This window comes from Myiozetetes cayanensis, unplaced genomic scaffold (genome assembly GCF_022539395.1).
Source record: "Myiozetetes cayanensis isolate MyiCay16 unplaced genomic scaffold, myiCay2020 scf10, whole genome shotgun sequence".
NCBI classification, from domain to species: Eukaryota; Metazoa; Chordata; class Aves; order Passeriformes; family Tyrannidae; genus Myiozetetes; species Myiozetetes cayanensis.
This window is the reverse complement of record NW_026086605.1, coordinates 1,535,538-1,561,093: the sequence shown is the minus strand read 5'-3', so window position 1 is coordinate 1,561,093 and position 25,556 is coordinate 1,535,538. Positions and strand designations below refer to the sequence as shown.

The window sequence follows — 25,556 nt, the reverse complement described above, 5'->3', positions numbered from 1 at the left end:
CCGGGGCTGGCACTGCGGATGGCAGCGGCACCGGGCTCGGCTGGGCTGGGCTCCAGGATGGCATTAGCGATGGAATTCGGAGCGCGCTCGGGGCTGGGGTCGAGGCTGAGCTGTGATGGGCTCGGGATCAGGGCTGGGCTGGGCTGGGATCAGGGCTGGGATCGGGATCAGGGCTGGCCTGGCCTCAGTGCTGGGCTCAGGACCAGGCTGAGGGCTCGGGGCCGGGCTCAGGGCTGAGGGCTCGGGGCCGGGCTGAGGGCTCGGAGCGCGGCGAATGTTCCCGGGCTGCCCGGGGCCAATCGCGGCCAATCGCGGCCGCCAGGACCCGCCCCCCTCCGCGCCGCCGCCGCGAGGCACGCCGGGAGCGGTAGTTCTCGTTCCGCGGCCCCTCCTGTCTCCGCCCTGGGAGCAGAACTACAACTCCCAGCGTGCCCCGGGCCCCGCCGCGCCGCTCCCGGCCGTGCCTACGAGCCCCAGCGCGCCCCGCGGCGCGGCCGAGCAGAAGCGGGTCCGGGAGCGCGCGCGGCCGGCGCGTGCGCGGAGCGCGGCTTCCTGAGCGTCTGGTGGCGGCCGCCATTTTGTGGTGCCGCCGCTCGCCGTCCCGCTCGGGCTCCGCGGCCGCGGGTCCCGGCGCGGGGCACACGCCGAGCGCCCCAGCCCGCGCCCTCCGCGCCTCCCCTCGCCTGCCCGCGCCGCACGGCACCCCCCGCGCCGCCACAGGGCCGCGGCCGCCCACAGCGGCGCTCGCCCACCATCATGGAAGACGACGGGCAGCCCAGGACCCTGTGAGTGGCGGGCGGGCTGAGGGACGGGGTGCGCGCCCGGGGGGTCCCGCTGGGCCCCGGGGAGCGGAGGGGGCTCGGAGGGCCGAGAGCGGCGTCCGGGCGGGAGCGCGGGGGGATCGCGCTGCAGCCATCCAGGGGAACACCGGGAAAACCGGAGCCGGGCCCGGGAACCCACCGGGCCCATCCCGGCGGCCGGGGGGCCGTCCCGGGGGCTGGAGGTGCCGCGGGGCTGCCGGGCCGCCCCCCCGGGGTGCCGGGCCGGGCCGTGCCGGGGCAGGGCAGGCTCTTTGTGCTCCCCCGGGCAGGGTGGGCTGTGCAGCGCCGGGCGGGATCGCCGCTCCTCCCGCGTGTCCCGCGCGGGGCAGGCGCGGGGGGCGGCCCTGGCCGAGGAGTCATTGCCGGCCTCGCTCGCTTCGGCCGCTGTCACCTGCTCTCTGCTGAAAAATAGAAACCGGAGGGCTTTTGTCGGAGCGGGCGGCGTTGAGTTCTTCCCGACTCCGCAGGTGTGGTTTTGGTGCGTGTTCTTTGTGCTGGTGGCTCGCACGCGTGTCCGGGCGCGGGAGAGCCCCGCGATCGCGCTGGGCAAAGCTTGGAGCAGCCCCTGGGTTTGGGGTCCCGGTTGCCAGAGGGTGTTCCGGGCTGTGGGAGCCCCGCTGTCCCCGTCGGAAAGGCTGGGCTGCCCAGGTGACGAACACAGCTCGGGACGGCGCAATTATTTCTTTGCCTGTTTAGTTTTTGGCACAGTAGCCTTCAGAGAGGCGATCAAAGATAGTCTGGATTGAAGGGCACTCGAAAGAAACTCCTGAAACGAGAGTAAAAGGTCTCATCGTTTTCACTCCCAAAATGATGACTTGGCATTTAAGGCTTCTCCGGGCAGTTCGTGTGTTTTCTGCTCTCTGTGTCTGCAGAAGTTCTTTTAGCTTGTTCATGGTGTGGTGTGAGCGCTCAGCCCTCGCTCCCTGAGGTGCACAGTTTACATCAACAGATCTGAAATGCTTTTTGGGTGGATTACCCGGGTGGTCCGAGTTTGCTTGGCCCTGCTAGTGGACAGAGGTTTGAGTGTTGCTGTAGAAGGGGAGGAGGGAAAAGGGCAGAGTCACGGAGAGTTTTACTCAGTTTTATTTTCAAGGTTCTTTTCTTCGTGATTGGCTCCTTTATTTTATTTTAATAAGTGCTATATCTCCACTAAGTTTGAAAATGTTCTGTTACTGCTGACAAGTTTTGGTGCCACACTGGGAGTGGGTTCTGCTCACTGAACACATCCATCAAGGATGGATCCCTCAGCCCACTTGTCACCAACAAGGGAAAAACACATTTGTACTGAGATGTCTGAAGTGGCAGCTCTGCAGCTGCCCAAAATGTTTTACTGCACACGTGACTGTTTAATTTGTCAAACTAATAAACAGCACATACATTAATTTCCTCGTGGTTCTGCAGTAACCACAGTCACATAGGGTTGCATTCCTGTAATTACCTGAAAGCTTCTTGCATGAGAGACAAAAATTTCGCTGTGACATTTCTTACATCACCCTCTTGTCCCTACTTTTATCTGAAATATCTTTAAATTTAGAATTGCAAGTCGTGTTTTAAAGATTATTATCCTGAGTAATGCTTTGCATGTAGAGCAGTTGTGATTTCATAAATAAAACCGACTGTAAATATTGTGAGTTGAACGTCTAAGTTTTCTTTGTTTGTTTTTTTATTTTGGGGGGAAAGGGAAGTGAAGAACAAGTTGTCTCAGTAGCTGTTTGACCATGTGCAAAAGCACTTGATTGATGGTTAAAGCAATACATCATGAATGTCTTTGGATTTGCATTTATTCCTTCAGGGGTGAAAAACCAACCTTGTAAGTTGGGAAGGAATTTTCTTTTTTAACAGTTGCAAGCAATGGTTTTTAATTATAGAAAGAGAAACCTACCCAACCACCTCACATTTATGCCCATCTTGAATACCTCAGGAATAAGGATTGTTTCCCTTCGCAGTAGTTGTGTTGTTTCCAATCATGAGAGGTCTGTCATGAACCTCTAAGAATTCAGAATATTTTCTCAGCCTTAGTATAGAAAATAGACACCATTTACATTTTTGTTTCTCACATTTCATAACCAGTAGGCCTTTATAGAATCGGGAAGAATAACCTTCCGTATTTTCTGCCAGGAAGCTTTCCAGAAAGGAGGGCCTTTTTGTAGGATCTGTCACATGTAGTTTTTTAGCTGGTCCTAAGATGAGCTGTGGGCTTCTGATTTTTATTTTTTTTTTAATAGAACACTTGAAAGCTCTGTGTTCTGAGTGCTATCAGATCTCACAGCCTCTATCCAAGTCCTGCTTCTGCTTTCAAGTGGAAACTAAACTATTGGAAACCTGATGTGCTGCTGCTGTGATCAGCTCTCACTGATAACCAGAAGAAAAGTTCCAAATTCGAATGTTCCTCTTGTTGATGGTTTTAGGAATGTTTTGTACGGTCTGTAGGTGTTCAGTGACTTCACAAGCAGTCACTGAATACCTACCAGTCGTTATCTATCTCATCAGCCTTGCCAGGGAGTATTCCAAGTGTCCTGGAGTGTGGATGGGGTGCAGAAATCAGACTTCACTGGGATTCACTTCTCTCCCCCTTTCAGTTCAGCTCTCCTGTAGAGGAGTGTTGGCTGCCTGTGGAGGCCACAGAGTGGATTTTCCATGGCAATATTTTATTCCAGTAGCTCAGCAGCACTAGGCAGAGATGCTGCTCTCCATCACTGACCTTACTGCTTATCGTGGTTCCTTCTTTTGAATATGGGAGCTGCCATTCCTTGCACGTTGTCTGTGTGACAGTGAAATCACATTTACTGTGTTTCCTCAAAAAAGTATGTAGGGGACTTTTGTGGACCTAAAAGTGGTGGCTGTAAATGTCCCTTCCTTCCCTGCCTGTCTAGGGTTTGGTACAAACCCCTGTACCTTCACAAAGAGGATTTTTCTGCTCAGGTAGAAAGAGTTTAATTCTAAAACTCATTACTTACTGATAATGTGCTGCTTGTATTCTTTCCATAGTTCTCCAGGGTCTCTGAATTGCAAGTAGTTTGTTATTCTAGTGTAATATATTGAAATTTGCATCAAAATATCTATCTGTGGGTTGGGTTTGCTTTGTGTATCTGCTGCTTAATTGGTATTTAAGTGCCTCAGACTTGCAGAAGGGAGCAAACACCATTGCCTGTCTGCAAAAAGGCACAACTTTTGCTGCCCTGTCACACTGACCACCACAACAGCCTGCAAAAGTTTATGGTAAATGGTTCTTTGTTGGGTTTGATAATTTTTTGAAGCTTGCACAATATATCCTCTAGACTGTATCAGTCCAGAAATACTGAGAGAACACAGAGCAGCGTGTTGAGAGTTGTATGCCTTGTTCGGGTGTGGTTCTGATCGTTTTGGTTTCGTGCAGCAGGACACAGTTAGGAAAGGGAAAGCTGGTGCAGCAGCGGGCTGGCTGTGGGGGGAGGCGATAGCATCAGCCCAGCCAGGGCTTGTGTTTCCAGGAAGGTGAGGTGTCTGTTCTTCATGTCTTGAATATACATTCTTCTCCAGTTCTGTGATATTCCAGCATTTACACTGAAGGTGTTTGCTTGAACGTGGGTTATTTCAAAGTCATCTCTGACTGTACTGAAGGAAGGGATGTTACTGCAACCTGCTTAAAGACATGGAAGTAACCATCAGGTCTTACTTTTCAGTGTACTGTTTCAGGTTGGTAGAGCTTTGTTTTCCCATATTTTACATGCATTTTGAAAGCTTTGGGTCTCTCTGGGTGCTGTCCTTGTGACACGAGCCGTTGGTGTGCACTGCTCTCAGCCTGTGTCCTACTCAAGGTTTAGAGTGTTAGCACCTTGTGGAAGGTGGGAACGCCTCTGCCTGTGGGATATTAAACACCAAGGCAGGATTTATCCTTGCATTTAGAGAACTCCTGCACCGGTAGGATTTCACATCCCCTCTGAATGCAGCAGGCAGGTGGTCCAGATTTACCCTGCTGATGTTTAGGAAGAGGCAGCCTGTTCCATAGCTAAGGTTTATGATGCAACAGTCTCACTCCCAGCTCTCTTGCTGAACACGGAGTGGTGTTGGAAAACAGCTGGTAATCTCTTCTAGCAGTTCGTGTCATTTATCTACCCTTGATTGAGTAGATTTCTGAGGAATGACTTTTCCTGGCCTTTTTATTCTGGATTTTTTTTTTTTTTGTCAGACCAAGAATTCTTCAGGTTGCTTTTCAGACTTCGTGTGTTTCCAAAGTACTATTAAGCAGAAGAGGATGATATTTGGGGTTTTGGTAGTATTAATTTTACTTACTGTATCTGATTTTACAGTAGAAATAATGCTAATAGGACTTCACTGTATTTAATTCCATGTCAGTGCCAGTGTCCAGGTGCTTGTTTCAGTGTGCTGTGAAAGCATGGGATTAATTAATACTGTTCTACAGTGTACAAAGGAAACAAGTAATAAGTTCACAGCACTGCTGACCCTTTATATGGGAACTCCCCCTGGTAATTATATTTTCCATGTGATTTTTGTCATATCTGCAAAACTTAATATTTCCACTTAAAGTTATTAGTTTTTTAGGTTTTTTTTTAGTTATTTAGTTATTTACAATTCAATCTTGGTGAATGATTAACAGAAATTTAGTTAATATTTCAGAAAGAAAGCAGGGATAAATGTTTAACTGCTAAGTTTTCAGAACAGAGAACTGAAGAGTCAGTGAGATGGACAGTTTGTCCTGTAAGGGGTCTTACAGAACTTTGCAGTTTTTACCTTCTGTGCTGAAATGCTTCTCTTACTGACTTGTGTTAACTCTCATGTACTTAGTAAGCAAGTACTGGGTGTGTGAAAGGTTTTAATGGCTGTTGTTATCAGGTGATGTGATACGTGTAAGGAACTCACTCTGGATCTTGTGTAGTCCTGACTGAGCCACTGCACAACTGTTTGTGGTGTTTAAAGAAGGGCAGCATAAACACACGTGTGTTGATAACCTTGTGTGGCTTCAGATGAAAACAAACAGTGTCCTCTGGAATTCTGGAGCGGGATGAAAGTCCAGTTGTCCCCTGTCAGAGATGCTGGAGGTGCCCGTTCCAGCAGTTGCAGTGCACCCTCTTTACCTGCTCCCAGAACATGGTGTGTGCACACACTGAGGAGCGCCGGCTCACACTGGTGTGCACTGGAGTGCCTTCACCTCACACCCACTTCAGGTTACTGTTGTATGGCTTTGTCTGACAGATGAGAGTAAAGGGAGTAAAGTGTGTGTGCTCCAACAGCTAAATCACAAAAAGGTCTGCTCACCTTACTGGTTGCATTTGAGTGCTTTATGCCTTGACAGGCTTGTTTGTGAGGATGATGAATGCCCCTCTGCTGATGGCTTTGGACATCTGCTACTGGGACAAGCCTTTCTCTTAACTGATCACTCTCATTACAATTGGATTACCAATTAGTCACATTTTAGAAAAGGATTTGGTTTTGCATTCATGACTTTCTCAGCCATCTTTGACCTGGGAAATCTAGGAGTCTTATCTGAACTTGGTCGGTATTTCAAAACTTGGAATTATTTCTCAAGATTTACAAATATGAAAAATCCAGAAGTGTGTGTGATATTGAAATAACGCTGTCAGAATTCTGGGAGGATAACAGAGGTGGGAGCTGTTCAGATGATGCTGTACAGAGCATTCCTATGGCAGAATGCTGCATAAATTGCCGTGTCTCTTGGTGAGTGGGCTGGTTTTCCAAATGTTCAGGAAAACACAAAAGTTGGTTGCTTGCAAGGCAGCACAGTTTGTCCAATAGCTGCTCCTGAGCTCCTGGCAGTTGGGTGTGGGTTCATCCCCAAATTCAGAAGTGCTCTGGATTAGATGTTCAGTGGGAAGTGAAACTTAAAATACCTTTGCCCAGCTGGTCGCTTGTTCTGCCCAAGGTTCTTGAGCAATGTTCTTCATGCCTTTTACACTTCTTTGCCAAGGAAATGACTGGCACTAGGTATTGATGTCCAGTATTCTGTCTGAATCAAACTTTGTGTTCTCAGTTGTGTTGCCAACTTTAGAAACTATATGAATGTAAAAACTATAGGAAATAATTTGTAAATACTGTCCTTAAGATGTCTGGGATGTTTAAAGGGAGATTTTTTTGTTTTCATGACCATTTAAGATTTTAAAATTGTAATTCCATTTTAAAAGGTGACAATTTCTGGTTTAAAATATTGATTGATTGTTTATTTGTTTGTTCTGTTTCCTTGTGTAGCTATGTAGGAAACCTCTCCAGAGATGTGACTGAAGTTCTCATACTTCAGTTATTCAGCCAGATTGGACCATGCAAAAGCTGTAAAATGATAACAGAGGTAAGGCCTTCCACATCTAGGGGGGTAGCAAATGTAGTGTCACTTTATCCTAAGTTGTCCAAAATAAATGGAGTGATTTGAGAGCTTCTTCTGACCTGACTGGTGATGGGTTTGTGTAGGTTGGTTGTGCTGGGCTCTGGGGATAACTTTGCAGGAGGGACCTGTTGTGCAGTCCTGTGCTGTTCCTGCAGCCCTGACATACCTGGGGATGAGATTCCACTTCATCCAAGAGATTGTTACCACCTCTTTTCACAACCACATTGTCTTGATGATCAGAAACCTTGTTGTATTAAGTGTTATTTTGGTTATTTTGTACATTTCTCTCTTTATTTGAACATGACCCTCAGTAATTCTTCTCCCTCTTGAATAAATGCTACTTTGCTAGGGATGAAAAGTAAAACATCCTTCAAAATAACTTTGGCTCTTCCTGAGCCTCCTCTGTGCCATTGAAAATAGCTCATCTGCACCTGTCTGTTCTTAAATTAATTTTTTTCTTGAAACAAAGTGACAAAATTTCCATAGGATTCCAGATAAGTTCTTTTGTACAAAGTGCTGGTAAGTATTAACACTTCCTTTCTCCATTGCAAATGCTCTGGTGTTTGCAAGGGCTTGGTGACCATTTCTGTGACCTGTTGACACATCCTAGGAGACTTCTGGCTCCCTGATATTTTTCCTTCCTCCTGCATTTATAACTGATAAACTCAGAGCAGGCAGGGACTGATCAGAACCTCTGCTGGGTTCAGTCTTTGGTCCTTCAGCCCTGCTTTCTGTGCACTCTTCCCACTTTTACTACTTCTTATGCTTCCTACTGACTTGTAATTACAGATTTCCCGAGGACAGTCACATCAGTTTTTTGTTAACATTATTAATGACACTGTTAGAAGGCAAGTCTCGTGTCTAGAGTTTTTTAGGAATGCTGCTGGAAACTCCTCTGTGGACTTGTTCTCCTTTCACTGTGACACACAGATTTTTGTTTGTTTTTAGCTCCTTATTATCCACTTACTGCCTCTTTATTCACTCTCATCTTTGTCTGGCCTAAGAATTTCCCATGTGACACTGAGCTGTGCCACACTCACTGCAAGTTTACTGGGAAGGTGACAGAAGGCTGCCAGAGCACAGTTGTTTTTCTCTGAAGAAACAGTTGATTGTCATGCTCTACAGAAATAAGGTGCTGCTGCTCCAACCTCAGGCTGATTGAGAGCTGGGAGATCAGTTTGGTTTCTTTTCCAGTTTTTAGCCAGGTGTGTCAGCTCATTCTTTTTCATTCACAGAAACGCAGCATGACCAAGTCAAGTGTTTAGAGATTCCAGGTGTTTGTTTGGGGGATATAATACTCAGGGGGCGGTGGGACACAGCATCTGCAGGTAGTTTGAACACCAGAAGATCTGAGTGTCTGCAGACAGGTTCTCAGTGCTAAAGACCTTCCTGCAGTCTAAAAGCAAAGTTGCCCTTCAGTTGAAGCATGAACTGCAGTAAATTTGCTAGGGAGGCCTTAAATGGGTTTCCCAAAGTGCTGTGGGGACAGGGGTGAATTACTGCTCTCTGGTTTGGGGCAGCTGAGGTGAGTTTGCTTGAAGAACACTTGGTGACTGAAACTCTTTTTTGATGATCTCAGGTACATTTTCTCCCAACTGTTCATTGTGTGCATCAGGTACTGACAATGTTTAGAAGGTTGACTTCAGACTGCTTGATCATTTTGGGTGTATAAAGGGCTTGTGATCTCTTCAACTGTTGCATCTTCCTAGGTTGCCTTGTTCAGATGTAGACAGAACTATGTTTGAAGGTGTACAATCCACTTTTAGGGGAAGGATTAGAACCTCTTCCTCAATGGGAGTGTGTCAGGGTTGTCAGCAGTTCCACAGGAATACTGGAAAAGGCCTCCTCTCAGAGCTGTGTCCAACCTGGCAGTGGGGAGGTTGATAGACATGAACACTGATGCCAAAGCAGTTTCTCCAAGTGCTAGACCCTCCTCTGTCCTTGTGAGAAATAATTTGTTTAGTTTAACATTAGTGTTTATCAACTTTTGGTGTAGCTGCAGAGCAGTTAACGGAGATGTTTTGGTGTGAGTTTTTCTATTCCTTACATCTTTGGGGTAGATCAAGTCCAGTGTTAATGTTGGCATTCCAGTCACCCTTTCCACTTCATCAACTTTTCAGCAAACTCTCCTGTTCTTTGCACTTTACACTCTGCTCCATTAATGCCTTCAGTGATGTCTGTCACTTGTTGTTTTAAAGGTGATTTGATAGGCCATCCTGCAGGAACAGGTTGTACCCGAGGTTTAACAGGGTTAACAGGCAGTTGATTAGTATCTTTTTCCCTCAGTCAAACTATTTAGAGGGTATTTTTAAAAGATAATTTTCCAGTTGTTGGGTATGGCATTTTTCACTTGAGCCTGAGAATGTGCAACTTCTGGGTTGCTGCCTGGCAGTGGTTTTCAGTCAAATAAAAGGAAAGACTTCTTAAGTAGGACAGGAGAAAATTGGTGAGAATGTACCTGGGGAACACACCTTTCAAGCTCTGAGTGTGTACATGAGGCAGTTGACCATTTTTGTTCTTCTCTCCATTCTCCCCCTTTCTTTCCCTCCTTCCATCCAGTCTGCAGATGACTTTTCTGGTAGCTGAATTATTTTTAGCTCCGTAAACTTCAGTCCTCATTCAAAGTAAACTCATCTTCAGAAATTGCTAGACCTTTAATAAAAAGCCCACCTTAATAATTCTTGCATTTAAGTGTAATGTCAAAGGCAGTTTCATAAATCTGATGCAAATCACTCTGAAAGTTTCTAGCTATAAGTAATATATTTTCCTGGATTTTCTTCTCAGCAACCCGATAGCAGAAGGGTCAACTCTTCTGTTGGATTTTCTGTTTTGCAGCATACAAGCAATGACCCTTATTGCTTTGTGGAATTTTATGAACACAGAGATGCAGCTGCTGCATTAGCTGCTATGAATGGGAGAAAAATTTTGGGAAAGGTAAGTTGCTTACATTGTAATCTTAGATTTAAACAATGTAGATTTGTGGGAAAGATTAATGAAGCTGTTGAAGGTGTTTACCAAGTTTTAATACTGTTAGAATAATGTTTTTAAAATACCGACTTTAAAAAAAGTGTCTTGTTTAGGAAACATTTTGTTTGTGATGTTCTAGTTACGATGGTGCTTTGTATTGAATGATGATTTGTAAACATTGACAGTTGTAACCCACCCTTGAATGAACTTAATGATGTAATAATTTTGTGAATTCATACTAAATCTTATACTTGTTTTCAGGAGGTCAAAGTAAACTGGGCAACAACACCAAGTAGCCAGAAAAAAGATACATCCAGTAAGTAATGTAATGCCACAGTATCACTTGTACACAAATACTTCACAGCCTGGTAATGACTTGCCATAAATGCATTTAAACAGAACTTCTCTCCTTCCCATCTTGTGTTTAATAGAGTTTTGCAAACTAATTCTTCTGTTTCTGCTTTACAACTGGGGAAACAGGAGCGGACAGATTAAATTGCTGCTGCTCATCCAGTGGACTCCTGAGCGTTCCTGCTTCCCAGTCCCGCCTGCAGAACGTCACCTTCTCAGGAGCTGCAACTTTGGATAGCAGTTAAATATTTGATTAGTAAATTATTTATTTGCAGATCACTTCCATGTGTTCGTTGGGGATTTAAGTCCAGAAATAACAACAGAAGACATCAAGTCAGCATTTGCTCCTTTCGGTAAAATATCGTAAGTATCATCATAAACATTTCCAATATCAGTCAGCAAATAGGAGAGAATTTGTGTTCTAAGATGAAATGTTGTTTCTTACCTAATGAGATAATTTTTCTGCTGTTGATTTTGCCCTGGTGGGTGGGTTATAAAGAGGGGTTGTATCTCAGTATCTCGTGGTTGTAAATACAGTAATGTAATTGTGCTCTGGTTTGCTGAAAGCAATGTGCTTTTAACCTAATTTATATGCTGATGTCCTTCAACTTTTTATTGCAATTTAATTACTGTTCCTAAGTGTGACTTTTTGGTGTACAGAGTAGTGACTTGAAAACTGCTATCTGTTGTATCCTGAGTGTGTTTCTTATGGGTTCATACTGCATTTCATAGGCAGTGTGGAAAACTGGGCAATTGGAATATAATTCTGTGAAGCAGCTGGTTAATAACTTGGGAATGTTTTGAAAAAAGCTGATACTTATGAGAATGAAATCTACTTTCTTTGGATAATTATGGGCTGAATTAAGATTATAATATCTTAAAGAAGGGTGGCTTTACAATATGTGCACATTTCTGCCAGTTAAGAGAACGTTTCATTAAACTTCTCATAGACAGTTCAGGTGATGCTGAATCACCTGGTGTCCTAATTGAGCATATTGAACATTACAAGAATCCTTGTGAGTGCTAAAATATATTTATGCTTAAGCGTTCTGGGAAAAAAAAAAAAAAAAAAGTGTTAATCTTCTATTACTTTACCTTGATAAAAATCTTTGAAAGTTGCACATGAAGGTTTTTGTACTACTTTACAGGAATATATTTCTAAGACCAAAATTCTTATTTTTCTCTTGTTCTGTACGCATATTTTGAAATGAATCATAAATCTTATTTCTTACCTCTGCTGTTTTGTTTACTTTGCTTTTTGTCTCTTTAATGTGGTAAGTAGTACTGTTTTAAAAATCAATTTAAAGAGAATAATTCAGGTTTCTGTTTCTCGATCTATATTTATACCTGAGACCTGCAGTTTTTCTAAAGTCCAAGTCACAATTAAAAGTAATAGCATTCTGGTTATTTTGCAGAATTGCTCATAAGAATGGACAGGATCTTGAAGGCTAACTGCAAGGAACTGTGCACACTGGAACTCAGTTGTAGATTTTTTCTCATTTCTATTTATTCTTATTATACATTATTTATATATACATATTTTAGTATTTACATTTTAACATTCTATATTCAGTGCAGTTCTATATTTCCAATCATTTTAACTTACTCACTAAAATTTCTGTGTAAATTTGTTGTTTTCGTACTGGTGTGCTTAGCATTGTTGTTAGTTTTATTCTCCTTTCTTAAATTTCTGAAAATGTCAATTTTTCAAAATTTACAGCTACCCAAACTCCAAAATGATGGTAGAGAATTGACCAAGAAAAATAAAGAAATCTGTTAACAGGCCATGTATGCCTTTTAATTCCTATTTTTTCCTCTTTTTCGATTTTTTTAATATTTCATATATTTTGTATCACTAGGCAGAAGACATTTAACTATTTAGAAAATGCATGGTAAATTAGATAGAATTGTTACAGTAATTTATAGAACAGTAAACCTTAGAGGACCCTAGCCAATAGAATATTAGAAAAGGAAACTTTGTTTCTCTTATACTTCAAATTTGAACATTCTAGTTATAGCCAGCATAGGTTATGTGCATAGGTTGCATGTTTATTACATGTTATTTTTTTTGTCCTACTGCTTTTTTCTAACAGGTAAAGAAGCAATAGGGGAGAGTTCAGGAATGACTGTAGTTTTAGGGCTAACTGAATTTATAAGAGAAAAATTATGCTCACAATACAGTGTGTGTGGTTCCTTTTAGTTTTTATTTTGCAGGTTATTAATATTACCCTCATATAGCTGTGCTTCTTTTCACAGGGATGCACGGGTAGTTAAAGATATGGCAACTGGAAAGTCAAAAGGCTATGGTTTTGTATCTTTTTATAACAAACTGGTGAGTAATCACAGATTTGAAACAGTTCCTGCTTTCCTGTTGTAATATTGCTTGGTTTATGTATTTGCTATTTATTAACTTCACCATGAGAAATCAATTTACATGTAGGGGAGCTGTATGGACATTTAGGACAGCATGGGCAAACTGAAGCATTTTCCTTAAATGTTCCATATGGGAAAAACACCCACAGTTGAGGATTTTAGCATACAAAGCCTGTTTGTGTGGCCAGCAGTCTTACCTACCAGGAGTCTCTTTGGGTCTTCTTAACTGAAGAATTGCTGTAATCAGACAAAAAAGTTGGAATTTGTTTCCTTCAGATTTGCAGATGCCATGAGATACTGCAGTTGGATGCCTTGGTGTAGTGTATTTTTCCACTTATGCTTTGTTTACTCTGTTACAGCTGAAATAGATAAGGAATAGCTCTTTTATTTCCTTGTACCTTCTCTTACCCTACAGTTGAGCTCAGCTGGTGTGACTGGAGGGCAAATATTGGAATGAAAGTTAGTGGATACTTTTCAGACCGAGCCATGAAAGCTCCAGTATAAAATTCGTGTTTATTCTGCAGAATTGCTGCGTGAATTCTAAATGTAGCACTAAAAAGCACTTCCAGATCTTATGTCCTGGTTGCTCTCCTTTCACACAGCAGCTGTACCTGGAGGGTTCTGGTACAGCCATCCTGAGCTCATGGTTTAAGGCCTGTTTTTCAGAATTTATTGTCATTCTGCTACATTTGGGGAATTGGGCATCTTCCCAGACTCCAGGTACTCCAGCCTGAGCTTGTAATGCATTCCCCAGTTAAGAACAAATTAAACTCCTACATCGAACAGGATCAGTTGTGACTTGAGCTCTGTTCCATTTTTGTCATATTTTTTGTGATCCTCAAAACTACCAGCAAGATTCATTAGGGGTGGTTGCCTTTCCTACTCAGCTTGTAACTTATTCACTATGTTTTGGGAGATCAAGGTGATTGAATAAATAGGGGGTTTTATTGTCTGGTGATTTGGTTTTATCTTCCAAACATTTACTGTTTGCTCTGCCTCTCTTCTTTCAAAGCAGTTGGGGAAAAAATGGCTTCATGCAGGTGTTAGCAGACTTATCCCTTGCTTACTCACTGTTTCTAGCTTCCAGAGTGAACGGATAGTTTTCTAGTTCATGGTCAAAATAATTTAATTACTCTCCAGAGAGCAGAGACAGAGTGTGTGCAAATAATAAATAAAACCAAAGTTAATCTCAGTCATTTGTATGTCAGCATTACAACTGCTTTGTAACTGCCATTCAGCCCTCCTAGAACTTAAAATTTTTCTACCTGTTATGTTGAGTGCATGGTAAGATTCTTTCTTAGCAGTAGCTTGTTGTTTGGCAGTGTTGTCAGCTGTGTTTTGGTGTCCCCAGGATGCAGAAAACGCAATTGTCCACATGGGAGGCCAGTGGTTGGGAGGCCGCCAGATCAGAACCAACTGGGCCACGCGGAAACCACCAGCCCCCAAAAGTACACAAGAAAGTAAGAGCCTCCTGTGGTGCTGTGCTGTGTTTGCTTCATGTCACTGCTCAGGGGGGGACAAAACAGAGGCCAAACTCGTGTCACTTAAATTACATATCTAGCTTGCCTTCCAGATCTTTAAGAGTAGATTTTTTGGTGTATAAAGTCAGCATAGTGGTGGCACTACAGGTCTGTCATAAAATATTGAATGTTTCTGTTAAATGTGAAATTCTTACTGATGGACAAGGTGAGTGTTTGGGACTCTTGGGTCACTGTGGTCCCACTGCTGAAAACCAGCCTTTTCTCTTTACAGATAACACAAAACAGTTGAGATTTGAAGACGTAGTAAATCAGTCAAGTCCAAAAAATTGTACTGTGTACTGTGGAGGAATTGCCTCTGGGCTGACAGGTATGAATGGTTTTATTGCTGTTTTATTCTTGAAGCTTTTTGGACACCGAGACAGTTACTAATTCAAAAACATTTTATGTTGTAGATCAACTTATGAGACAGACTTTTTCCCCATTTGGACAGATTATGGAAATAAGGGTGTTTCCAGAAAAAGGTTACTCATTTGTCAGGTATGGACAGAGAAAAGTCAGACCTGTAGTAATGCTTCATCTTCTGTACTTTCACTTGATTTCGAGTTTCTCCTGCACATTAAAAACTGTCACCATGTGTTTATAGAATAACTTAAAAATTTTAAAAGTGGCCACCAATCTTGTTACCTGAGAAGGTGAATGCTTGTGACAGCAGATGCTTTTCTCTGGATCTCCTGTATGTATGTGGTCACTGTGTTTTCGCAGTAAGGTGCAAGTACTGGAAAGCATAACATTATTTTGTTTTTCCATTCTTTAGATTTTCAACCCATGAAAGTGCAGCACATGCTATTGTTTCAGTTAATGGAACCACAATTGAAGGACATGTTGTTAAATGTTACTGGGGTAAAGAATCCCCTGATATGACTAAAAACTTCCAACAGGTAACTTCAGTTTAACCTTTTCTTTGTGTTACAAAAGCAATCATGTATATACTGTAATGCCTTCCGAGTTGTAATGGGTGCATTTTATGGAGTTCTTATGAAATTCCATGTTCTGTCTCAGTTATGTTCCAGTTGTTCATCAAATTGGGCTAGTGATTTTGATGGAATATCTGTTACTGTCTTCTGGATATGATTCAAGATAGGGAGAAACTTTGAGGTAATTCTGATTCTTGCTGTTTCTCTAACTGCAGTCCAGGGGGCTGTCCATGCAAACAGTCTCTGGTGTTTCCAGCACACACAAATCACTGTTCAGTACAAGCATCTAATGAAGTCGGAGCGATGTCTGATTGTCCTGATCTCACTGTTGCCCGTTTTAGCCCTGTGATTGATACAGGCAGAGCTTTGCCCTCAGCAGCACCCGGGCAGCCCAAGGCTGTGCCAGGCTGAGGTGGGTGGTGGTTGTCTCCGCAGGTGGATTACAGCCAGTGGGGGCAGTGGAGCCAGGTGTACGGCAACCCCCAGCAGTACGGGCAGTACATGGCCAACGGCTGGCAGGTGCCGTCCTACGGCATGTACGGCCAGGCCTGGAACCAGCAGGGCTTCGGAGTAGAGTAAGTGCTTTTATTTCACTCTCTGCAGTAGTCCAGGAATGCACTAGGTGAGTGTGGGGCTCACTCAGCCCAAGGGTTGCACGGGGTGTCAAACCTTACGTGGGCTTCAGGCTTATGTGTGGTGACTTCCGTGGACAGACACGCGGGTGAGTGGCTCTGACTGGTACCTGATGGCACATTTCATGGGCCTGGGGGAAGGCACAGCCACCACCTCCTGGGGTGGAGATTGGGGTGGTCCTGTCTGATACCTAAACACGATGTGGATTCTGGCTGGAGTGGGGAGTGCTGCAGAGGGTGAGCCAGGGACCCTGGGTACTTACCTGAAGGGAGAGAAGAGGCTGCATACAGACACTTGGACTTGTGCAGTTTTGGAATTTGAGTGGGCTTTTAATCCCTGATCTTTTAAGAACTTCTGTTTTAACATACTTTTAAAATAACTTGTTTACTCAGTTCTTCATTACCTGGTGACAATTAAACATCCTAAGCCCTGATAAACCTGTCACTGGTGTTCATGCCAATGAGGCACTGGGTATTTTTTGCATTTCTTGATCACTGATGTTGGCTTCCAGACACTTGTGTGTGTACATGGCTTTGGAGGTGGGCGCCCTGTGCAGCCAGTGCCCAAGGTTTGTGGGGCTTTCATCCTTTGTTCTTAAAATGTTCACGATATTTTCAAGTGCTTAACCTGAATTACTCATTGAAGAGAAGAAGAAAGTCTTCTCTTTTGGTACAAAGAGTGTGTGGGAAACATGTTTTTAAGTTTTGGGGGGTTTTTTTTGGCATGTTGTCTAGTATATCATTTTTCCCCCTTTTTTAACCATCCTGTTTCTTTTTAAGCCAATCTCCATCTGCTGCCTGGATGGGTGGATTTGGTGCTCAGCCTGCCCAGGGACAAGGTGCTCCTGTAATACCTAACCAAGCTGGATATGGTATGGCAAGTTACCAAACACAGTGAGCTGGGACTCTGTTTCAAAGTGTGTATTTCATGATAGGCTGCAGTTTCCAGTGACATTCTGAAGACTGGAATGTAGACAATGAAAAAAAAGAAAATATTTATTTTAAAAATGGAAATGTTTGGAACCTTTAGCACAGCTTTGCTTTGGTGAAGGACACAAATGTCTTCTAGTTCTGCCTTTTTAAGTTTTTGTTCATGATGGATATGAACATGTTTTTCTTTGTGTACAAAAATTAAAAATAAAGTCAATAAAGACACTTCTGACTACAAATTTTGATATAGTAGGAGAAATGGCTAATGAATTTGATCCTTAGGTTACCATTCCATTTTTTTGTTTGTTTGTTTTGTCTTCAGTGTTTTATATCATTGTGCTTTTAAGAGAGATGACGTTGGAAAACAGCAAGTTGCTTTTAGCTGAACACACCCCCTGAAATAAGCTGTGGACCAATCACCACAACCTGGGAGAGACAGTATTGAATAGTTCTCAAGAAACCTCTGGGCATAGCTCAAAGTGTATGTAGGTCTTGGAATAATTTTTAAAAAAAAATATTTAATTTTTTCTACATGCTTAAAAGAGAACAGTTTGAAATGGCAACAGTACTGCCTGAGAAATTTCGCATCACTTTTACTGTCCACGTTCAGGCACCCGAGGAAACTTTTCAGAGCTGGTTTGCTTGGTAAAACTGTAGTAATTTACTTTTAATTTTGAGGAGTAGAAAACGTTTTTACAAGTATGTTTGTTTGTATTCAAATCAGACAGTCATACTTGGGCTTTTACATAAAGTTTGAAGGCTACACCTTGTAAATATTTCATAATTGCAGTGTTTCAAAAGCATGCTCAAACCTAGAAGTAGCAATGTAATTATTCAAAGTAATACTTAATATACTCTACTGCTTTAAATGCAGTAGATTGACAAGAATGTGCAAGACTGACATTTCCAAAGTTGGCTAATATGTAAAGTTACATAAAGAACTATAACAAAGAGCCTTAATTTTAATTTCATAAATCTTTAATGCATCACCTTTTTGTCATTAGAAATACAAATTTTTTGCTTTACGTTATTTGGTATGTAAATACCTTGGTTAACAACCTTGTAAACCTCTTTCAAGGTTATTATAAGTTGTATAGTATCTTGAGTGTTTTGGAAAATCTTGATGTTTTTTAAGTCTAGAAATATTTTGCCCAAGAATTTTTTAACAAGATTGTTGAAAACATCTTATTTTAGAGAATATTCAATGTGCCATTTGGTAAACGGAGATGCAGTTGAAACAGTACACTGAGTTGTGACTTATTTTTAATTAAAGTTTTTGTCTTTATGGGTGGTTTGCATGTGATGAACCTGTACAGAGGCTGGGTTGTTTGTGTACTGGGTGTGTAAATGGATAAATCATGAAGATGTTTAAATGGTATACTTGGGTTATTTCTGAATTATTTTATGGATACATTGATACAAACTGCCTCAATAAATTTGAAGTTGAAAATGAATGTAAGTTAGAAACCAGTACTGTGTCCTGCCCATGACAGCTAGAGGGTGCAAATGCCTCAGCTGTGCTCTGCGACACGCCGAGGCAGCACCCTGGGAACAGGAGGAGTAGGATTTGCAGTGACAGTTCAGTGCAGCAAACTTGCATTTGAAAAGAAACAAAGTTGGATTAATTTAGAGATGATAGTCCTAGGTGAGTGTCTGAGGAGCTGTACATTTCACCTTTTCTGTTGTGAGTTAGAATAGTCTGTTTTGAAATGGAGACTTGCGGTGATGTCAAACCCAGCCAGGCTGTGCAGGTAACTACACTGATTGCTGTAGCAGGTCACGCCAGGGGGCTTTTCCTCCTCTCCTCTTGCCACGGGAAGCAGTTCTTGACTTTCAGGGGGCGTGGAAAGCGAGATGTGTTGAAGGGCAGTTCAGTCAGCGGGCTCAGCCGTGCCCAGAGGGCCCCGTGCCTCTGGCACCTGATGCAATAATGATGCAGGTAGTGCCGTGGGGCCAGAGCTGGCCCTTTGTTTGTCCTCTCTGCTGTACCTGGCGTTGGTCACTCCAGACAGGGCCTCTTGTTTTTCTATCCCTTTTGTACATATGTGAATATCTGTGCGAGGATCGGCCTGTCCCTCGTGGTTTGGATAAAAACCCCCAGCGAGTCTGTGTTTTTGGTACAGGATCACGAGCCAGCAGAGCTATGAACTGCGAGTTACTTTAGGCTTTCTTAGACTTCACGTGAACTCTGGGGTTTCTCCATAACTGTAGGTGTTTGGCATCGGCTGTGCTCTGGATGCATGCTGGGATATGAGCAGTGTGTTCTTACTGAAGACTTAGATGATGCAAGTACATTGCCACAGAAATGCCCATGTAACTGGGTGTGAGATTAAGGCAGTGATCTTTCAGGTCTCAATGTGTAGATCACTTTAAATCTGATTATTTAATATGCCTGCTGTAGAGCTGGGCCGTACCTGACCTGTATTTCAGGATGAAAGATAGGATATACCTTCTGATTTCAGTCTTTTGTCATTGATTTTTATACAGCTTTTCTGTAATGGTGATATTTCTTCGCAGATGTTCAAGGTAGGGCAGTCTCCAGAGTCCTTTAATGTTTCTCTAGCACTGCGAGGAAGAGTTGTAAATTAGATTGCTTTCTACTCAGTAGCATTCATAAATGCATCACTGACGAGTTTTTGGCACCAAAGAGCCTCTTGCACCGTACTGCTTTTATGAGTGACACTTCCACTGTTGTAACTTCTCTAACTGCAGAAATCAACCACTACCTAACCCTCACCACTAGCATTTGGATTTCACAAAGTATTGATTTCTGATGGCTTAAGTTGATGCGTGCAACCTGAACCAGGGTTGTAATCTGCGTTGGCAGAAGATGTTCAATAAAAGTGAAACGTGATATAAAGGGCTTACCCTGTATTGTCATCTGTCAAAGCATTGTCCCTCTCTGCTGTAAAACTGACAACAGGCAGACAAGGCTGAACTTGTAAACTATGCACTTGCAACCGTGTAAAAGATGTTTTATTTGAAACTTTTCGTACCGAATGGTTTTGTATTTTGCAGAGTTGCGGTGGTGAGGCTGTGGATCTGAGGTCACATGTAGCTGCTCATCAGTCCTGCCTCCTTGTGTATGTTTTCTAACAGTGTCCAGGCTTACTCTCCCTGCAGAACCTCCTTCCTTGCTAAGATAACTTCATGGGAAGCCGTTCACTGTCCCAGAACCATTGCCTTCATTTCACTCAGAATAAGTCTCACAGTGAATTTAAAGGCTTAGTTTTGCCGAAAAAATAGTGATTTGTTTTTCTTGTGTTTGTACACAAGGAAGCAGACTTCAACTGTATGGACATGATTAGTGTCTGATACTTCTGAATTATCTGACTGTTTTTGAACAAGGGCACAAGTGTTTGTTTTAATCACGTGAAACTGTTTCCTGGTCAGCAATAAAAGATTTTGTTGCACTGTTCTTACTTTGCAAGATACAGGCAATCTTTTGTTCGGTATCCTTCCAAAAAATGGATGGGGTTTGTGAAGGACTGCCTTGTTCCAGCATGAATCTCTATATACAGATGCAGTCTGGGGTCTGGATTGCTGCTGTGATAGCAAAAAGAAGTTGTTCTTTTGAAAAGGAGTGAGAATTCATTTGTTCTGATCATATGTGGTGCCTGTCCAACACTGATTTAAGGATTTCACTGTGTAATGAAGTTTCTGTTCATAAAAAGGCAACTGCAAGGCAGTAGCTGCTGGGAAGGTCTAGTTGTGTTTCATTTCAGCAATTTTTGTGAATCCAGCTGATGGTTTAAAAAAAAATTTAAAAATTGTTGTTCTTTTCAGTATCACCTGGATAATGTCCCTCCCTCTCCCTTTACTGTAACTTCAACTCACGGAAAACGCTGAGGTGTTTGCTGGATATTTTACTTGAAAAAGAAACAGGACTTTATGTTGATGAGCGAACACTGGTTCTGTCATCCTTCTGAGGCTGTGTGCTCAGCTAGACCATGGATGTGACTGACATGCTCTGCTCACTGACATTTAAAGGGTAATGACTCACAGCTTTATTTGACATCAGTAATGATTATTTGAATACAAGCTCCTCTTGCTTAAATACACAGCTCCTCCTGCTTTGATTAAAGCTAATCTGAATCTTGCTGGGTATCAAAGTGTTCCTGAAATGCAGTGGGAAGAAAGATGGCTTTGCCTTCTCTGTCAGTGTTGGGGCTGTCAATGAGGCAGCACGGTTGCACAGCCAGGATTGTTTTGTTCAGAAGCCAAACAGTGGGGTGGTGTTGGGGAATTCCATGTAAGCCGACTTTCCTGGGATGATGGCTGATAGCATTTGAATATTTGCCTCCTAAAACAAGGGCTCAGTCCCCATTCCTTGTGTGAGCCCAGCTTCCCACTGATCCCAGACACTCAGCAGCTCTCCCAGCTGCTGGAAGGACAGGAGGAGAGGGGAGGCTGCTGAGGGCAGGTGGGACCTGTGCCAGCCCCGTGTGTGGTGCAGCACCAGGGCCAGGTCAGATGGCTTACACAGATACCACAGCAGTACCCAAAGTGCTGTGGCCATTCACACACAAACCTGCTTTATCTGCCTGCTTCAAATAAGGTGGCTTTAAAATGACACAAGTAGAAACCACACCCCCTCTGGCCATTCTCTGAGAAAACAGATGCACATTAAAACAGCCCAGCTACAACTCCAGAGGTGACTAAACAAAGAAACTTTAAGGAGCAAATTGAGTGAAGCACTTGAATTTATAGACCCTTAGTTAATGTAGACCTCTTAGCTTGGCATTCTGCTGTGTCTGTATTGACCCTTCTGCTCGGATAATTGAAGTAGTTTCAGGTATGCACAGCTGCTTGTTGAACATCTTCCCGTTCCTTACAACTTCTGGAACAGGGGTGGGAAGGAATTGGAGAAGAATCCTGGGTCTACCACATGAAACTGGATGATGCTCACATTTCCTGGATGGAAAATGACTTCCTAGAGCCAACTCTGAAGAAGAATAAATGTTACAGGGGATGATGAAAAGCTGCCATCCTCATTTGAGGATTTGCTAGTTCTTTGACTTTAATAAATGGGGAATTATTACTGGGCTGCTGTTCCATGAAAAAATACTCTTTGTGGGTTTTTTGGCCCTTTCAGTGAGGCAGATCTTTCTCACTCCATTAATGATTTGTTTCCCTTAATGCCGGGTTGTCCAGCGTGATGGGAAAGACCAATTGATACAATTTACTGCTTAGTTCAGATCTTCCAGCTCAGGTACTGACTGGGGGGGAAAATCACCCTCTTAGTTATTAAAAGGACTATTTAATTTTGCAGTGTGTGTTTATGGAGCCGTTTCTAACTGAGTTTTACTCTCACCTGAAAGCACGAGGAAGGCACGATGCTGTCTCCTCAGAAGTATCCAAGTGTGTCCAAAGCTTATTTTACAGAGGCTTAGAAATAATGATTTCACTGTGGAATGAGTTTCACTGTAGAAAATGCACGTGGATACTTGCATTGGGATTGTTATGACCATGTACCTCTCCTTTCCCATACCCTGTGTGTTTTGCTGTGTTTCTCACTTTAATTATGTGTGTTTGTAGTCAGCAGAGTTGTGCTTGCTTTTCATGCACAGACTGTTACATTTGCCTCTGGTTCTTAGCAGAAACACCCTGACCTCACATAGAATTTTTAATATTCCCCTGTACTGCAAAAGTCTTTGATTTCTGCTGTCTCTACTTGGTTTAATATTTACAGGTGGGTGTTAAAAGCATGTGTTAAGTACGTTTTGGGGTTTTTTGTATCTTCAGGTTCATCCCAGACTGAACATAATTCCCAAAAGCTGGGTTTTTTTCACTGTGCCCCCTAGTCAGTCCTACCTATGTGTAGTCCAGAGGGGCTTAGAGTGCTTTTAAGGTTTTGATAACAATTTCATAATTCATGTCTAGTTGAATATTACCAAGCTTTTTATTGCTGTAAAATTGGCACTCGAAAACTGCATTTCTGCATCTCAAGATTTAATTCATGGTACGGCTTTATCTTCTGAAAGCTGGTTTTAAATCTTGTGGGTAAAAAAAAAGTACATTTGCAATATAAAAGGATAATAAAATTCCTTCACCATAATTCTTTCTTCTTTATAGAACAAAGTTGAAGAAACTCCAGAAGGCTGATTTAGCAGTAAGGTTTTTATCAGGCTCAAATATACATGTCACACTAAACTGATGAAACATTTTTCCTCCTTCAGTGGCAGATGCAAAGAGCACAAAACTGGTTTTGATAAAGAAAAATCACTTAAATTGCAAGCTTTGGAACACTTTTTTATTTTCTGAGTGCAGTTTGTGGAGAGGTACAGATGGGTGTAACCAGTGTAAGGTGGGAGCAGCACTGCAGTTATTCAGCCTGTAATTCAGTCTGTATGTTCAGATGTCGCTGCCAGAGTTCTGCAATCTGTATCTGGCGTGCATAAAGCCCTGGAGTTGGAGGTACTGAGGAATGTTCCACAAGATTAGGGATAAAAGTTGACCCTGTGAACCTCCTTGTACTAGAAAGTATTACAAAGGAGTGAGTCAGAGCTTTCTCTGAGTTCAAAGTGAGGAGTGCTGGACAAATTCCTCTGATTTATTTGGGCAGGCCTGAAATAGAAGTGCAATTTTCTACCAGAATTCTCTTCAAGGCTGTTTTATGCTGTGCACCTTCCAGGAAGGTTGTGTTTAAGTTTGCTCTGTGTGTATCTTGTTAAAAAGATTTAAAAGCTTGTTGTATTATCTGCTCTTTTACTCTGGTATCTGTGAATCTTCAGCCAGGAACTGCATTTAGCTAAGGCTTGCAAAACTTGGTTTGAAACTAAAGATGGCTTGTTTAAGGTTAATAAAACTAAAAAGTGGCTTTGAACTGAAAGAACTACCCCAAATCTTAACAACATAAAGTCACATTGCTTTCTCCAGCACGAGGAGCTTTCACCACCCCAGTGAGTTCTGGCAGCACGGCCCTGTGGTTACACTGGCAGAACCTGGGTGTGCTGAAATATTTCGGGTCAAAGGCAGGAATCTGAGTGCCTACAGGTCTGGGATCAAAATGCCTCATTCTCTGGCCAGAATGCCCTTTGCAGGGCAGCATCCAGTCTTAATTTCTACTGTTTCTGTTAACACGTGCAGTGGAATAGGAAAATAAACTTGACAAGTCTAAAATCAGGTTTTGAAGGGCTGGGGTTTTGTTTTGGGTTTTTTTTGTTTGTTTGGTTCGTTTGGTTTTTGTTTTGGATTTGTTTGGTTTTGGTTTTTGTTGTTGTGGTTTTGTTTGTTTGTTTGTTTTTCTCTCCAGAGAAATGAGAGTTTTCCTGCTTTGGAGGCCTCTCCTCACTGCTAACATTTCCAATTTCAAGTTCCCATAATCGTGTAAATAAGTGCCACCTCTGCTGAAATCAGTTGCATTATGTTGGTGTGAATGAAACCAGAGCTTTAAACCATGAGTTATGGTTTTTTTCCTAAGTCTGTTGATTAGTTTGGAGTCTTTTATTTGCAGTTGGGCATTGAAATGAGCTGTGCATTTTATGAATTTTCTGTGGTGTTATTCATAGTTCAGTATGTTCCAGAATAGATTTTTTTTCTTTTTGCAGTGGCAAAGCTAAGTACAACTCCTTCCATTTCTTTTCAAATCCAGCTATTTAAATTTAAGCTAAATTATTCTTCAGAATACAAGTCAAATTTTAAAATAGAATCTTTGTCTGAAATCACATTGTCAGGCGTGTTTCTGCCTTTTTGGGTGTCTTGCACATTCTCATTCCTCCCCACACACCTGTTCCTGCCAGTGGCACTGGGAAATCTGCTCAACTTTATCCCAGCTGTTAAACCTTCCAGTATTTGGAGTGGTGAACAGTCCAGAGCTTGTGCCACACTGTGCTGACATGTCCTGGAGTTATGGGATGGAGCAAGGCATGGAAGGCTTGCAAAAGCTTTCCTGTTCAGTTCTAAGGGAGCTTGGCTATTTTAACATACATTTAATTTTTAATGGGGCACAGTTCTTTAGGTGGAAGTGCAGTGACTCGGTAAGTACTCAGAGAACATCATCTGTTCTAGATGGCCTGGCCTGGCTGCAGCCAAAGGTAATGAAACACATTTATGGTTTGTTTCTTTTTTTTTTTATTAAGGGAAGCTTTGCCCTGTGAAATTAAGGAAAAGATGGTAAAAATTCATGCAAGGTGGAAAAACCTGTCAATGTGGCATGTGGACACTGGCACAGGATGAATTAAGGCATAAATTGCACGTGGTTATATGTGGGTATTGCAGGTGATTTGGGGAAGAAGGGGCAAAAATCCCCAGCAAAGGAACTGCATTTGAGTAACTCCACCAAGTTCATCTGGAAGGAAAATTCCCTCGTGCCGTTGTGTCTGATGGAGCACCGAGCCTTGACCAGTGAGAGCAGAGCACGGAACAGCACCAGGAACGTGACCTGGCAGAGCAGGCACTGCTGTGCCCACCTGGCAGTACCCTCTGCAGGAACTGCCCCAAAGTGCTCATTTACAAGGAAAAGGGGTGGAAAGGAGTCTTGGAAACGAAGTTTTGTATCTGGAGGAGGAAAGGAACAGAAACTTAATTTGTTAGCAGGTTGATTTGTGGCAAACCTGTGGGTCAGGTTTCCCAGGAGATGCGTGGACAGAGATGGGCTCCGTGGGCTTCTTGGAGACACCAGCACAGGCACGTGGAGCACGGGCACAATGCTGGCCTCCTTAAGTCATATTCCTTAAGTACTCCCACCT

The 25,556-nt window shown here is 42.8% G+C and overlaps 1 protein-coding gene across 5 annotated transcripts; it reads left to right on the top strand.

Annotated features, from left to right (window-relative positions):
- The first annotated feature begins 580 nt into the window (after positions 1-580).
- On the top strand, positions 581-20,284 carry TIAL1 (TIA1 cytotoxic granule associated RNA binding protein like 1). 5 transcript variants are annotated; one of them, XM_050336756.1, is made up of 12 exons: positions 581-785; positions 7,026-7,122; positions 9,943-10,092; positions 10,387-10,441; positions 10,752-10,839; positions 12,733-12,808; positions 14,201-14,309; positions 14,602-14,697; positions 14,783-14,867; positions 15,145-15,268; positions 15,740-15,879; positions 16,717-20,284. In XM_050336756.1, exons 1-12 carry the CDS (start codon positions 757-759, stop codon positions 16,832-16,834), a joined length of 1,167 nt encoding a protein of 388 aa, XP_050192713.1. In that variant the 5' UTR covers positions 581-756; the 3' UTR covers positions 16,835-20,284. The 5 variants fall into 5 exon arrangements, with proteins under 5 accessions (XP_050192713.1, XP_050192728.1, XP_050192746.1 ...); XM_050336764.1 differs by having other exon boundaries at positions 605-785; positions 9,994-10,092; XM_050336771.1 differs by lacking the exons at positions 15,740-15,879; positions 16,717-20,284 and adding an exon at positions 15,390-15,733.
- The last annotated feature ends 5,272 nt before the right edge of the window (positions 20,285-25,556 follow it).

Bases quoted from the DNA above. Each gene is read 5' to 3' on its own strand.
- TIAL1 (XM_050336756.1), top strand. From the start codon at position 757: ATGGAAGACGACGGGCAGCCCAGGACCCT. The intron at 786-7,025 runs GTGAGTGGCGGG...TTCCTTGTGTAG, and splicing joins GACGGGCAGCCCAGGACCCT to CTATGTAGGAAACCTCTCCA. The intron at 14,698-14,782 runs GTATGAATGGTT...TTTATGTTGTAG, and splicing joins AATTGCCTCTGGGCTGACAG to ATCAACTTATGAGACAGACT.